The 16028-nt window shown below is 38.6% G+C and overlaps 1 protein-coding gene across 1 annotated transcript in view; it reads left to right on the forward strand.

The window, feature by feature from the left end:
- Positions 1–424: 424 nt before the first annotated feature.
- The window catches only part of LOC120319737 (SR-related and CTD-associated factor 4-like), a 79674-nt gene continuing 64070 nt past the window's right edge, over positions 425–16028 (forward strand). Inside the window, exon 1 of the mRNA XM_039368880.1 lies at positions 425–690. Within this exon, the coding sequence (XP_039224814.1) occupies positions 661–690 (30 nt within the window). The 5' untranslated portion in view covers positions 425–660. The remainder of the gene's footprint in view (positions 691–16028) is intronic.

The following is a 16028-nucleotide window of genomic DNA, read 5'->3' on the forward strand; positions in this document are numbered from 1 at the left end:
ATTTTTCGGTTTGGTAGACCCAGAAAGCCTCAGCCCTGAAGCACCTTAATCCCCATCAGCAATGGATTCATTTCCAACCGTCCGCAGGATTACAACATTCGTTCTGACGTCTTTAAATTGTAAGAATGGACAAAGTACCGAAGTTTTTAAATTGCCCTTTTGATTTTAACTAGCGTGTAGTTTAACTGCTGTTTGATATTCGTATTTATCGTTAACATGAAGACAAGTCATGAAAACGTTCATTAATCAAGGACAGAGTGCCCTTAACAGAGTCTTCGAAAGTAGTTCCGCAAAACCGACAACTGCAAAAAGAAAGCTCAATCTCGTGCGTTTCCTTGCGCGCGTGCGCAATCGCTCGCTTGTGTGTCTATGGTTTTTGTCCCGCGGTCTCCTTCCTCTGATGGGTGGCGCGAGGCTTGGGAGGCCCTCGCTATCCCATGGTGCTGTTCGCGACGTGCACTTTGCCATTTCGCTGGAGGGGGAGAGACAGAGAGACAGACGGACAGTCTGTGCGAAAACTTCACCAACGAGTCGCTGCGGGCTGCCGCCAAAACGGACATGTTAGCGCCGAGGCCTTGAAGGCGGGACGCTGCTGAAAACGACGTTCGGCGACCACCTTTCAGTTCGACGCGCGGTAGCGTAGGCCGCCGACCGACAAACATGGAGGCAGTGAACGCCTTCAACCAGGAGGTGGGAATGGAGTCCGGCAAGCGAGCGCGGGACAGCCAGGCCCTGCTAGGGCTCGGCCTCTTTGATGGGTGGAGGTGGTTGTTGGCACGGCCCCTAACTGGAACTATGAGGAGGTGTTAGTGTTGGGACGGGCTTGAGTGGAAGAATTATCGGGGCTTTTTTTCTAGGCTGCGGCCTCTCCTGGCCCGGCATGTGTAAGGCCAAGCTGCAGCGAGTGACACGAGACTTAAGAGGCCTACCTCTGAGGGCTCGCCCTTCCCTACGAAGCTTATTAGCCCTCAGAGAATCGACCCAGTTTGCAGTGGTCCAAATTATGCAGGAAACTTTGTAGAGCTGCGTAAGGGGGAGGGGGGTAACCGAGAGAAAGGGAGTAGAAGTTCGTCGGTGCGCGCCTATCTGCGTGCTAGGTCACACTCCTCCTGTCGGTGGTGCGGGCATTCCCATTGTGTGTGTGTGCGCCAGTTTGATGAGAGATGGGGTGGAGCGAAGAGGAAGTATTTGGCCTTTTTCCTCTACAGATGTAATGAGGAGCTCATCGTGAAAGAAACAAACACATAGAAAAATTCGTTTATTGTCTAGTATTTCCTCTTTCAAGATGTTAGTTAGATGCTTGAGCCAGTCTCAAGTCTTGCCCATTTTTGTATTGTGGAAATGGGAAATGAATAACAGTAGTCTCAAATTAGTGAAGAGATTGAGGGAAGATGAATAGATACTCTGGAACATTTTATCAGCGAGGTTGTGATTATGAAGAGGCAGTAGTACTTAAAACAGTATTGAGCAAATAACTTAATTTGCAGACAGTACTATAGAATTTCAAGCAGTGTCATACATTTCTTTGAAACTTTACATGAGGTTTTCCAGTAATTCACAAATTAACACTCATAAAAGTACTCCTAAAAAATGTATGAACTACAGGGGATATGTATGGGTTTTGCTTAGCTACATATCTGATTATACGTTTTTTTTAACAAGGTACAATGGAAGGTTCATGGTTTAATTTATTGAACAGAAAGCTCTATAAAATTTCCAGCAATTATTGTAAATTAAACTAATGGATTACTATAGGTAGTCCTCGACTTACTACCACAATTGAGATCAGAATTTCTGTCATTAAGCAAGATGATTGTTAAGTGAGTCACACCCAATTCCATGATCTTTTCTGCCACAATTGTTAAGTGAATCATTGTAGCTGTTAAATGAATCTTCTGGCCTTAAGCGAATCCAACTCCCCTCATTGAATGTGCTTGTTGGGAAAAAAACTGGAAAAGTTGCAGATGGCAATCATATTAAATGCATTCTGGTTGCCAAGTGGCAAAATTATGATCACATGACTGGGGCGTGCTGTAACGGTCGTAACTGCAAGGACCAGTTGTCACTCTTTTGTAACTTTGAATGGTCACCAAATGAATGGCTGCAAGTCAAGGACTATCTGTATATCCCTCCTGGTTAAATATAGATATAAGGCTACATGTAGGTAATTTGTTGCCATGTATGACAAAACTGCCTTCGAAGCACATTTTTTTTACAAAAGTGATGGTCTCTTTGATTTTTGGATTCATATTGAATTAATCTTTAAATTAGGTGAATAACAGATAATCTATGTACAATTGTCTAGAGTTTAAATGCTTCTCATATGCTTTTCAGAGCTACTATACTTGAATGGCAGATTTAGAATGTCACTCTTTTCTCTGGGTTGGATAAAGATGCTATAAAGTAGTCTTTCTAAACCTTGGCAACTTTAGGATGCTGGTTGGGAAATTCTGGAGTTTAAAAACTGCCAAGGTTGAGAAGGTAAAGTGCTGACTTACTTTGAGTCAATAAATGTAATTCAGCTATATTAAATTTTTTTCCTAGGATTCCCTTCCCCAATGTGTTGCCTTGCAAATGTATTAATCTATGGCTCTTAGCAGCTGAAATTCTGTGCATGATTAGTGTATGATTTCTTTCTATTTCGTGTCTGAAGCACAGATGCAAGGGTTACCATATCAAAAGAGAATGGTGTTGTAAGATATGGAGAGGGATTCAACTCTCCATGAACTGTAGTCCAATGTATGATGCAACTGAAGTGACACCAGATTAAAGAAGGTTGCTGAACACTATGTTAGTATATTATATTATTGGAAGGGGTATTGTCACTTCAAAAAAGACACCATTTGACTATCACATACTATTGTCAGTAGTTGCTTACTTTAGAAATAATATTTAATTTCAATAAGATTTCCATAAGAAAATGGAAAGTTGCCTAATGATTCATAGTGAGTAAATACAATTTTGCAGTGTGCCCTAGATAGGGTAAGGTCTGAGACATAATGAAATAGTCATAGAATTCAGCTTTATTTCTATATAACAGTTGCATATATGTATCATTATAGCAGAAGAAGCTGTATTACTCCCACTCCCATACTAGTTCAATAGCTGGAGGTTAAAGTATATCTGTGTGTGCTTTGTGATTTTTCTTTTCTCTCATTGGTGGAACAGCTGATCCTTGTAGGTGCTTCAGTATTATACGTTTTCAATGGTGGGAGGACTCCTATGCTAGGCAAGGGTTTGGACTAGAAGACTTCCAAGATCTTGCCATTCCTGTGATTCTATTTCTTTCCTGCACATTCCTAGAGATACAGAATGAGAAATATTTATTCTTCATGTCCCTAGTGTTATAAGGCAGTTGAGAGTTACATTTGCCTCTGGTTTTTAATTTGGGTAACTTAACTCTTAAATGTTTATTGATATATAGCAAAGAGAAATTTTATTGTCTACAGAAGGGTAGTTCTGTTCATTCCTACTATTTCAATAACAGTATAAGCAGTAATTAAATAATTTTAATTACATTTATTTGAAAAAGGTAACATTTATCTTAAAGTCATTGTGTTAAAATTATTTTTAAGAATGTTAGCCTTGCAGTTAATTTTCAAAGTGAATGAGTGTTGCTCTCAGATAGAGTTAAAGGTGTATTATATGCAGAGTTGCTTATCAGTAAGATGAATGGCATAAAAATTTAATAAATGAATAAAATATGTAATTGAATACATTCTGCTTAAGGAATTTTAGGTTTATTATTTAAAACATTTTAATGGAAAAAGCCCTCCAATGATGTCTTCATGAATATATTAAAATTTTAGAACTAATCAATCAACAAAGTCAAAGCAGTCACCATAATAAAATCATTTAAAAATATCACAATAATTTGAAATTGAAACATCCCAAACTTGAAACATTCTATTTCAAGAATATTACTCTGTGGTTTAAAACAGCTTTTCCAACTTCAGAATATGTTGCCCTAGTTGTTGTGGAAGTATTTTGAACTGAAAATACATTCACTCAAAATACAAGTCTTGAAACTTTCTTACAAATGAATGGTGTGGCATGATGAACATTAGATAAGATGTAAGTGTGAGAGCTTTACTAAAGGAGCCTTCTGTCTTGTTTTGACAGAACCCTCAAAGAAAGGTCACAGAGAAAGCCCTCTGATCCAGATATTAAAATGTGGATAAATTGATATAAATTAAGACACTACTTCAAGTAATTCACAAGGATTTACAGTATATCTGCCAACTTACAATATAAACTTTAGTTTCAGTATAAAATGGTTATATTTCCTTCTGCCTCTAGTCATGAGTATTTTATTTTTACTTTCTCTTCTGAGACCTGAACTAAGAATAAAGGAGAAAAATGGAAATGAAAAAAATCCACAATTTTGTCTAATTGGTAAATTCTTATAGTCTTCACAAAATGTATTAGCTTTTTCTTTATAGGTAAAACAGCATAAATATAGTACAGTATAGTGCAGTGAAAAAGTTGCAAAGCTTGATTGCAAGAATGAAAGTATAGAGGAAGGAAATCCCCAATACCTTCTATCATTAGATGGCAAGCATTATTCTTAATGGTTGTCTATTTTTGAGATGTATACACGATACATACAACTCATTGCCTGTAGACTGGAAAGATAACTTTTGTGTGAATATGCAATGATTTTAGGAGATCAGAATGTAATACAAGTAGTCCCCAGTTTAAGAATGAGTTCTGTTCTTGAAGTCTGTCCTTAGGCCCAATTTCTGTTTAACCTGGAACAGTTTAGTGCAGAAGTCCCCAACCTTTTGGGCATCAGGGATTGGTTCCATGGAGAGAGGTTTTTCTGTGGACTGGAGGGCACATGGTTTTGTATGTTGCCTGCATCCCGTGGATGGGGCTTTGCTTGTTTGTGCGGACTGGTTGCTGCCATGCTGCAGCCCGGTACTGGTCAACGGACTGGGGGTTGGGGACCCCTGGTTTAGTGTATAATGTGTAATAAACCATTATATATTTAACTTAAATCATTGTGTATTTAACTCAATTTTGCTATAATAGGCTCTGTTATCAACCATGGATTGTTCTTAAACCAAGGCACTCTTAACCTGGAGACTTGTGGTACAAGGAAAGACTGTTTTTGCTATCATTTTCTAGTGATTGTCAATATAAGAAGCTTTTGTTTGCAATATTGTTAGGGGTTTTTTTTTCCAATTTTATAGAGTGTTATGTATACAGTATGATGCATAAGTTATAGAGGTAACCATTTGGGAGAGTTACTGCATATCTTCAGGCAAATATGTGTTACCAGTCTCCTTGCTCAGTACAACCTTATGTGAAAAAGATAATAGTTTAATACTAAATGTTAAAATCTAATTTAAAGTAAAATTAGGGAATAAAGCAAATATTAAAACATAAAGGTCATACTCTATCCTCCCCCTCCAAATTATGCACAATGTTTTATCAACAGTTGCTGGCAACTATTGTCAATTAGCATATGAAACCAAAATACTTTTTTTCACTATAGAGCAGTCCTCTTATGAGTGTGGACTTTTGGAACTCTGGGTTTCTGATCTCACAATATGGGAATGTCATAGTCAATCCTGATGATACAACATTATTTTGAAGAACGTTCACTAAATCCGTACTATATAAGGCAGAGGTCCCCAACCTTTTGGGCACCAGGGACTGGTTATGTGGAGAGAGGTATTTCCATGGACTGGAGGGTGCATGGTTTTGGGACTTTGCTTGTTTGTGCGGACTGGTTGCTGGTATGCCGTGGCCCGGTACTGGTCCATGAACTGGGAGTTGGAGATCCCTGATATAAGGCATCTGGGGCCATCACTCTGTATGTCTTAGTATACAAAATATTAGCCAAACAATTCTTAGACCTGATTTCCAGAGACTCATTACCAGGATACCAAATTGTTAACAAACTAATCAAAACTATGGACTATAAGCCCATAACTTTTAAAATAGCTACAGATAGATACATGCTAGGCATTACAAGATAAGATAGAAACACCTGCACATGGATTAGAGAACAAACAAAAGTATATATTATCAAGAGAGCAAAAGAATTGAAATGGAAATGGGCTGGTCACATAGCAAGAAGAATTGATGGCAGGTGGGCAACGCAGTCATAGAATGAATTCCACTTGATAAAAAGCATCCATGAAAAAGACCTAAAACAAGATGGATCGATGTTAACAAGTATTGGGGGCCCAATAGGCAAAAAGAAGCTTGGTACCATGGTGGTTGGAAACATGCTAAAGAGGCCTACATCCTGCAGAGGATAGACAATGGTAATAATAGTAGTAGTAGTAGTAGTAGTAGTAGTAGTAGTAGTAGTAGTAGTAATAATAATAATTAGTAGTAGTAGTAGTAATACTAATAGTAATAGTAGTAGTAGTAGAGTTGGAAGGGATCTTGGAGGTCAAATGTTGTTTAGTCTCTTCTTAAAAACTTCCAGTGTTGGAGCATTTACAACTTCTGGAGGCAGGTTAGTCCACTGATTAATTGTTCTAACTGTCAGGAAATTTCTCCTTATTTTCTAGGTTGCTTCTCTCCTTCATTACCATAGTTTCCATCCATTGCTTCTTGTTCTACCTTCAGGTGCTTTGGAGAATAACTTGATTCCTTCTTCTTTGTGGCAACCCCTGAGATATTGGAACACTGCTGTCATGTCACCCCTAGTCCTTCTCTTCATTACACTACCATACCCAATTCCAGCAACTGTTCTTTATATGTTTTAGCCTCCAATCCCCTGATCATCTTTGTTGCTTTTCTCTGTACTCTTTCTAGAATCTCAACATCTCACTAAATATTGTGACCAAAATTGGATGCAGTATTCCAAGTGTGGCTTTGCCAAGGTGTAATCAAGTGATATTAACACTTCATGTAATCTTGTTTCTGTCCCTCTGTTAATGCAGCCTAGCACTGTGTTGGCTTTTTGGGCAGCTGCAGCACATTGCTGGCTCATATTTAAGTGATTGTCTGCTAGGTCTGACAACCTGGTACCTATTGCATCTGTGCTTCTCCACAAATCAGGAAAACGTTAGCTCTTCCTTTTATAACATCTCCAGTATCTGGGAATTATTTTGAATACCATTCCAGGTTTGGCTCTCCTTCCAAATGCTAGGAAACCAAAGAAGATAAAAAGTGATGACCTGTCAAAGAGTGTTAAATTTATTTGGCAGATCATTCTTTTCATTTATATATGCAGATCCACTAATTATTCAGAAACTGCTTTCTTTGCAACCATCACTATGATCAGACAGTTATTGTAACTGTTGGTTCGAGAAGAACTACGTAAACTGTCCAGTCTCTGTGGTCCTATATATGAATCCCAAGGTAAACCTAACCTATGACTGTTCAGAATACAAAATTCAGCCACCATCCTAAAGAAACAGCAGTACAAATTTGCCATCAGAAGAGCTACCTTAAAAGGATCAGGGCTACCTCTTTGTTTTCTTTCAGTAAGCTTCCCTCCTGCCATCTTGTAACTTCCAGTATCACCAGCTTGGTAGAAACTTACTGTGCTCTGTCCTTTTCACCAAACCTTCACTGAACAACTTATTCAGAATGACAACATGGTCTTCTTTATATTAGACATTTCATTTCCAAGTCTCAGCCAATGCCTTTTTGGCAGTGGAATTAAAATTGTAATCAGTGGTTAGTACTTCCCCTTACCTAAAAAATACTCTCCATCTACTGTAGCAAAATAGAGCTTTGAACTTGCTATGAAATTTCTTTTTCTACAATACATGGAAGGTATCTACTCCCTTATCTACATATTTTTTTAGCCTATGTAATTCCTAATATCTCTTGTCAGTACAAAAACTGGCTATGGGTTTTTTACTGCCATTTGGGCCTTTTTGAAGAATTTTAGTTGCTTGAGCAACTGAAGTGGTACAATTCCATGTTCTGGAGAAAGGCAAGGGCAAACCACTGCCATATTGTTTCCCAAAAACTAAAAGGGGCATGTCCCTATATCAGGTGTTGAGCTCAGGTGGAATCTTTATTACTGGTATATAGATTGTTGTTGTTTTTTGTAGATAAACAGTTTTGTCAAATTATATTAGAGTAGAATGATTATTCTGACTTTTATACTGGAAATAAAGACTAACAACTAATCAGAGGAGTGGGGAACCATTTTCTAATTCTGCAGGTTATTGTACTGTGTCTTGGAATAATTCACACATATAACTTTATACATCTAACATACTTCATTTGCATGATTCTTAATTTATGAATGCATAATTGTTAACCAAAATGAGCAGTCAATAAATTGCATTTTCCCCTCCCACTATGGTTGGGAAGATAAGATAACCTTTAATGTTATTTTTTTTTTTACTGTCGGCACAAGGGCACACATCAAAAATGAAAGTGAACACATACATGACACACACCTAACATACTATATACAACATATGTATAGACCCACACCCCTACATATACATAACAAATAAATATTAAACACTGTCCATCTTGAGAATATAACGGAAGGAAAAAGCTTCAGAGTTCACAAGGTTAATGCTGTATGGAATGAAACTATGGCTGAATCTGGATGTTCTGCTACGGATACCACGAAGCTGCCTCCCAGAAGGTAACAAGAAAAATAGGTTGTGAAGAGGATGTGTAGTGTCCCAGACAATCTTGCTGACCCTGCTTAAGCAACGCTTCTGTGCTATGTCCTGGATGGAAGGAAGGGAACTGCCAATGATCTTTTTGGCCATCCTTACCACTCTTTGCACCACCTTCCTGTCTGAAGCAGTGATGCTTCCAAATCAGACAGTGATGCTGTATGACAGGATGCTCTTGATCGTCCCCCTGTAGAGAGTGGTAAGGATAGGAGAAGGAAGATGTGCTTTTCTCATGTGACGCAGAAAATGCTTCACCAGTGTCTCGCTGTTGAGCCACCAAACCAGTCTTCTTGTTAACTGCACACCCAGGAATTTGATGCTGGTAACCATCTTCACAGATGAATCATTAAAGCACAGAGTGTGGCTGTGCCTGCCTTTTCTGAAATCAATGATCTCTTTGGTTTTTCCAGTGTTTAAAACTAGGCTGTTCTCCTTCAATCAGTTTACCAACCCCACAACCTCCTTGCAGTAAGTGCCCTCATTGTCATTATGAATAAGGCCCACTGCTGTTGTATCATCTGCGAACTTCATAATATGGTTGCTGGCAAACCTAGCACAACAGTCATGGGTCAACAGGGTGAACAGCAGTGGACTTAGGATACAGCCCTGAGGAAAACCTGTGCTCAAGAAAATGGTATTAGAGGTATTTGTTCCAATTCACACATATTGGGGCCTGTTGGTAAGAAAATCAAGAATACAGTTGCACAAAGGAGTGTTTAAGCCTGAAAGACCCAGTTTGTCTACTAGATGCTGGAGAATGATTGTGTTAAATGCTGAACTGAAGTCCACAAACAACAAACACACATGAGTTTTCTTTTCTCTAAGTGCTTCAAGCTCAGATGGAGAACGGAAGAAATAGCATCCTCCGTAAAGCGATTTGGTCGGTAGGCAAACTGAAGTGAGTCAAATGCTGGCGGGAGGCTAGATACAATAATGTCCTTTATCAGTTTCTCAAAGCATTTCATAATGGTGGATGTCAGTGCAACCGGACGGTAATCGTTGATGCCTATAATTGTGGACTTTTTTGGTACTGGCAAGATGATGGCCTGCTGCAATGAGAGATTGAAAATATCTGTGAGAACACAAGCCAGCTCATCTGTGCATTCTCTAAGGACACCTCCAGGGGTGTTATCTGGGCCTGCTGCTTTCCAAATGTTAACTTTCTGCAATGTTTTCCGGACAGAGGTGACATCAAAGCTTTAGCACTTGCTCATCAGGATGGGGCACAGCTTTCCTAGCAGGAGTGCTATTTGATGCCTCAAATCTACCAAAAAATGCATTCAGTTTGTTTAGGAAGTTTGTGTCGTCTTCGCATCTTGATGGAGTCACCTTGTAAGCTGTAATGGCCTGGATTCCTTGCCATATTCGCCTGGTGTTTGTTGGGTCCTGAAAAAAGTTCTGAGTTTTCTGGCAATGCGCTTGCTTTGCACCTTTTATGGCACTTTTCAGATTTGTTCTGGCTGTTCTCCAGTACAGGAGATGGATAATCCACGGATGGGTTTTCTCTGTCTGCCTGCTCTTGAGACCAAGTAGCCAAAGCTTGACACGCCCCCACTTCCTGTGGAGCCCATTCTTAACTTAGTCTCTGCTCGAGAAGACTCGTTTTGGCGTGGCTCTCAGCTTATCAGGTTAGACAAGAAATCCATTGATTGATTATCCCTTGATAATTGGCTTCCCCTTCCAAAAAAATTGCCACCTATAGGAATTTAACCACAAAATTTTCTGGGGATCACTCCTGATCTCAAACCTAAAATTAAAAAGGGGATTGGTGGGGAGGGAAACTTCCCCACAGATATCAGCCAGCCCCAGGGCTCTGGGGGGTGGAAAGGGGGGGAAGAAGGCATCAGCAGAGACTACTTGCTGAACCTTTTCCCCAACCACTAAGTTTTCCTTGGGATCATCCCTGATCCTATATTAAAATTGAAAAAGGGGGTGTGGGGGGGGAAACTCCCATGGATCCCAGCCAGCCCCAGGGCTCTGGAGGTGGAAAAGGGGGGGGGAAGGCATCAGTAGAGACCACTTGCTGAGCTTTTCTCCCCAACCTTCCAAGGGATTTTTTCCTCAAATTGGGGGAAAAAATAACAATCTCCAGGTCCGGATTCAAACTTGAATTCGGATCATCGGAGATTCCCTAGCAGCCCAGGGCAACCGCGGGCGCCATTTTAGTTGCCGTTTTCAGGCAACAAAGGCAATCCCTGACTGGGATTCCCTTAAAACGTCACCAGTGCGCCAAATTTAAATCCCCGGGCACAAGCAGCTTCTGGGAGGCTGCAGAGCTTATTTTCAGAGGGAAACGAGCCGCGGCCACCCTCCTTTTTAAAAAGCCGAAGCACAGGAAGGGAGTAAGCCCCAACCAAGAAACGGAGGCTAGAGAACCCTCCTGGGATCCGCAAAGCCCGTTTTCAGGGAGAAACGAGCTGCGGCTGCCATCTCTTGCCAGAGGAAGGCAAACCGAGCTTAAGGAAGCTCCACATCATATCTGGAAGTACTGATAGAGGCGGAATAGGAGCGCACAGCCAGCGCTCCACCCCCGATACACACAATAATAGGACAAAATATAATAATAAAAATAAATAAATAAAATTTAATAATAATAATAATAATAATTTAAAAAAATTTTTTTTTAAAGCTAAAAATTAAGCAACTGCAGGGCCAACAGGCCTAAAGGCAGAACACACAATATTATCATCATCACCATTATTGTTGTTGTTGTTGTTATTATTATTATTATTTTATTATTGTTGTTGTTCCTATTATTAGTATAATAGTAATAATATTAATAAGAATAAATTCTGCTCTAGGTGACCGCCATTTGATACCTTGTGTATTAAGTCAGGCCTACAGACCCTTTTGAGGTCGCCACTGATATTTTTTGCCTCCCTTTTCCTTTTCTACTGGTGCACGTTGCCTGGTCACCTAAGGCCTCCGGGCGGAACCCAAAGAGTGGTTCCAAACGTGCCTTCGGTACCTCCCTCAGCTACCGTGACCTTAGCCCAGAGAGAATATTTTTGTTGTGGTCGGGTGATCAGGGGAACAGTCCTGGTACTTGTTCCAATTTCGCTCCCGCCAATACTTGCCTGCCTGAGCGTCTTCTCAGTTTTTCTGGGACTGCTCAAGCGGAATGGAGGGACCCTCGTTGCCTCAATCCATGAGCACGACCCCTCCATCTCCCAATTGCGGCTGCAACACACCTTCTGACCAGAAGGCGCAGGCAAGTGCAAAGCGAAGACAAAACACTCGCTCAAGAGGCCCTCCAAGTTGGCGGAAAAGCAAGCCAGCCGTAGGCACCAGGCCCTGGAGAAGGAGTTCTCCAGAGCGCAGAGGCAGGCCAACTTGGAATTGGTTCAAATAGCGGCCACCGAGATGGAATTCCTTAAACATGCCCCAATCTGTGCACGCAAAGCAGTCTTGTAATGCTTCTATACTCTTACTCATACTCAAGCATCAATTTGTAGCAACTTGAATTTCATGATGAAGAATGTTGTAATATACATATAAGTAAATATTTTGATCAGTCATGCCTAGTCTGAAAGTAATATATTGTGTATGAAAAGTATATTGAGGTAGTATATATAATTCCATCTATTATATCCAATTATAGCATTTACATCAGAGGTGTCAAACTCGCAACATCATGTGATGTGCGACTTTTTTTCCATTGCCGGCAATGGGGTGGACATAGTTTTGGCATGATGCATCTGGCCCATGGGCCGGCAGTTTGACATCCCTGATTTACATGATTAAAAGTTTACTGGTTAAATTGAATTATTTGAATAGTTTGGTGAGCTAGCTTAGTGTAGGTGCAGTTTTTCCTGTTTTTAGGAAAGAAGATGACATCAATCTTCACCTAGCACCAATTATGACTGCAGCAGACTGGATGGAGGGAATGGGAAGGAGGTCAAGTGCTCAGATAGAAATAGTTATGACATTTTTAGTAAACGAAGATATTTTGCTATATAGATGAATATTAGTGATTTCTGTCTTCATAATATAGAATCATAAAGTGTAAGTGGCTGTGTTATAGAATTGGAGGTGCTTTGGTAGAGAATGCAATATCACAACATTAAGAATTATTCTTGGAATAAGAAAGTATAACTATACTCTTTATTTTTTTATTTTGGAGTATATTTTGTGATATAATTCTTGGTTTTTTGAAGGAAATTGTTTGGTCCTTTGGTTCTGTTGCCATCTCATAGAAGTATGTTTGACAGTCATTAACTGTTATCATGTAACAGTTTATGAATAACATGAATAACAAATTTTTTTTTATTTGCCCCTGTCTATTAAACTCACCAAATAAATGAATAAAGTATCTCGGCATTGCTTATGGAAATTTGAAATATAATTAATAAATTGTATTGCATCCTTATCTGTAATGCAAGATAGGAGGAACTTGCAAAAATGTTTCAAATTTAAACAGTTATCTCAGGATTTAACTGGGTTGTTTCATTATTACTATCATGTTTACTGGAAAGTAAGCCCTAGTTTTGGGGCGAGGTACATGCCTAAAAATTAAGGTTGGGTGAGGGTGAGGGGGAGCTTACCATTGTAGCCAGGCCTCCCATGGGTCGACACTTGCCTTGCCGTCCCACTTCTTCTGTGGCCAAAGGAACAGCTTCATTCGGCAACTAAGAATGAAGCTCCAGCCTGCATTTCGCAGTCAGAGGCCTTTCTGGAAGGATGAGGCTGTCGAATGGATGGGGATGGGGCTGTTGTTGCCACCACTGTGATGAGGTGAGTGGAAAAGACACTCCATGAAAATAAGACCTGGTGCCTCTTTTGGAGGCCAAAAAAAAAAAAGTCCGGGTCTTATTTTCAAGGAAACATGATAGAAGTAGCATGGTACTATCCTAGAATTACTTCAAGCTTGAAACATCTATTTTAGTTCAAAACAGATATCCAGTACCTACTTGGATGTAGCCATTTTGAGTTCAGGGTATTTTAGCAGTAGGCACGATAGCATTGCAAGAGAGAGCTTCAAACCAGAAACGAAAGTTTTGAATGTTTTTGTACACTACAGGGAGTAAAGGTCTTAAGTTATTGTTGGGTCATGATAAGATATTAAGAAAATACCCTAATTGGAAGAATAGTTTTCATCATGGAACCATTGTCCTAAGGAGGCAACATTCTTCCCTTGTTGTATGTGCTTAGTGATAGATATTGTAAGTGATGCTTTGTTCCACTGTGCTGACTCTAGCATTTCTGTTCTTTGATTTTAAGAAATGTTTTCCATATTGGTTTTGTTAAGGGCTTTTTGAAAGACTCACTCTCCCAAAAGAAAGATCTCAGATTTCCTATTCTCTTTTCCAAAAGTTGTGGTCTGGTCAAATAATCTGTATTAGCCAGCTGTTTTCATTAGTATTACTTTGATTTGTTTTATGTAATAAAGGATATGAGTACAATATAAAAATACTGGCAAAAAATCTTGTGTGGAAGAGAAAGAATCTTTCATTAAGATGTTTCCATTTTCCTCCTGAAGAAAATATAACAAAATCCAATACCATATTGACATAATTCTTCTAAAGAATGATTACATCTGAGTACACGTTATTTATTTGGGCAGTTCAGGTAGCTAATTTGGGAGATGGTTGGGATAGTAAAACAAATCATTCCTGAAATGTTCTATTAATAATGTTAATCTATGCCTATTAAGGATGGAATATTTGTAAAATATTTTTGTAGAAGTTGATTTTTAAAAAATAAAATGTCATTTAAGTTATCCTTCCACAATATTGCTTCAATAAAATGGAGTAATTATAGGAAAAGGAAGCATAAGGTTTGTTAATCAGAACATAAGAGTCTTACAACAGACTGATTTTGAAATTGGATATAAGAAAAGACAACATGGAAGCTGCTTGAATGTAAATAAAAAGAATAAAAAGAATGTGTGGAAGTTGAAATAATGGGAGATATGAAAACAGTTTAGTAGAATGATAAAATCAAGGAGGCTGTAGAAGAAAAATCCGTATAAGAATTTTGCAAAAACTGAAAAATAATTTTTCAATTATTTTCAAAGTCAAAGAGACAAAGGAATGATTAACAGGCAGAGAAAATACAAACTAATTTTGATGGAAATAAAAATAGCTTTCAAGTACGTTAAAAGAGCTAAAGAAGGAGCCTGTGAAAGAGTGAATGAAATAAAAAAAAGTAATAGTAAAACTGAATTTGAAACTATTAAAATAGTTTCAGAGGTTCTTGGATAATTGGGGTGACTATCGAACTTGTACAGTTTGATTGCTACATGGATAATTATGTGCATTGAACACCAGTGATTGTATGTTCCATTCACTGAGTCAAATTCTATCAGGTGTGAAAAATTAGGTCTACATGTAAAGATTCAGTGAAACTGATTTATTGCTAAAACCTATTGCACAGGAATCTTTTCAACTAATGGTCAGCACCTAGTGAGAGTTAGATAAGGGTCAATGGCATTCAAGGGGGGTTGAACTTTGCTTGTGCTACATAGGAATTCTAGGCTGATCCCTCTTTTCACTCTAACTCCAGGTTTTGCCATTCCTTCTATAGAATCCAAGAGAAGTGTAATATTGTTTTGTGAGTATGATTACCGTGAATAGCAATCTCTTCACTTAGATGACTTAGTTGTCAACTTTCAAACCATTAATTATTTAGGGGTTTTCAAAAATATATAAGAATACTCTGAAATAATTAGTGTTTTGTCAACTGTAATCCATGAAAAATTTAAATAGTTTGGAGTAAAACTAAGAACTTCACAGTTTACCATTGCTTCAGTTCTGAAAATGGCCTCTATAAGGGTTATTGGCCCCTATGTTCAGGAAAAGACCAGGAATAGAGAGGAACTATAAAAATCATAAAAGTTGAAAATATATAGGACTTTTAAGCAGTAGGAATAAATTAGATGGTTTTAAGAGTAGAATTGTTCATTGTGCATGTGAATTGGTACATATAAATTCGGCAATAAAATTGTAGGGTATGACATAGAAATCCAATTAGGAGCGTTAGAAATTGCTTAATTGCTGAACAAATGTACTAAAAAGCATTTAAAGTTTTAATAAAAGTATAAAACAGTATATTCACGTAAAATCTTACTTGGGAACACTAGAATGAAAATGATCCATTCAGCTTTTAGGAGTCATAAGAACTAACCACTGCTGGCAGAGGAAACACCAAACGATACTGTCAACAGTAAAAATAGAAAAGCCATAAGGAAAGATGAATTTAGCTTAACCTTATGTAAATTATTGGGGGAAACTATTGAATCTGAAGTTCAGTGTTTTAACAGTACTCAGAAAAAAAAATGATCAAGAATCATACAGGCAAATAAAGCTAATAGTATTGCTCAAACTTAGATTCAACAGCTAGAGTAGATTTTCCTGGGAAAATAAGTGACAGATTCCAAGTGGCATAAACAATTGTTTACTTCTTTTCATT

This window comes from Crotalus tigris, unplaced genomic scaffold, assembly GCF_016545835.1.
Source record: "Crotalus tigris isolate CLP2741 ecotype Arizona unplaced genomic scaffold, ASM1654583v1 scf7180000020943.996319, whole genome shotgun sequence".
In the NCBI taxonomy this organism is placed as follows: Eukaryota; Metazoa; Chordata; class Lepidosauria; order Squamata; family Viperidae; genus Crotalus; species Crotalus tigris.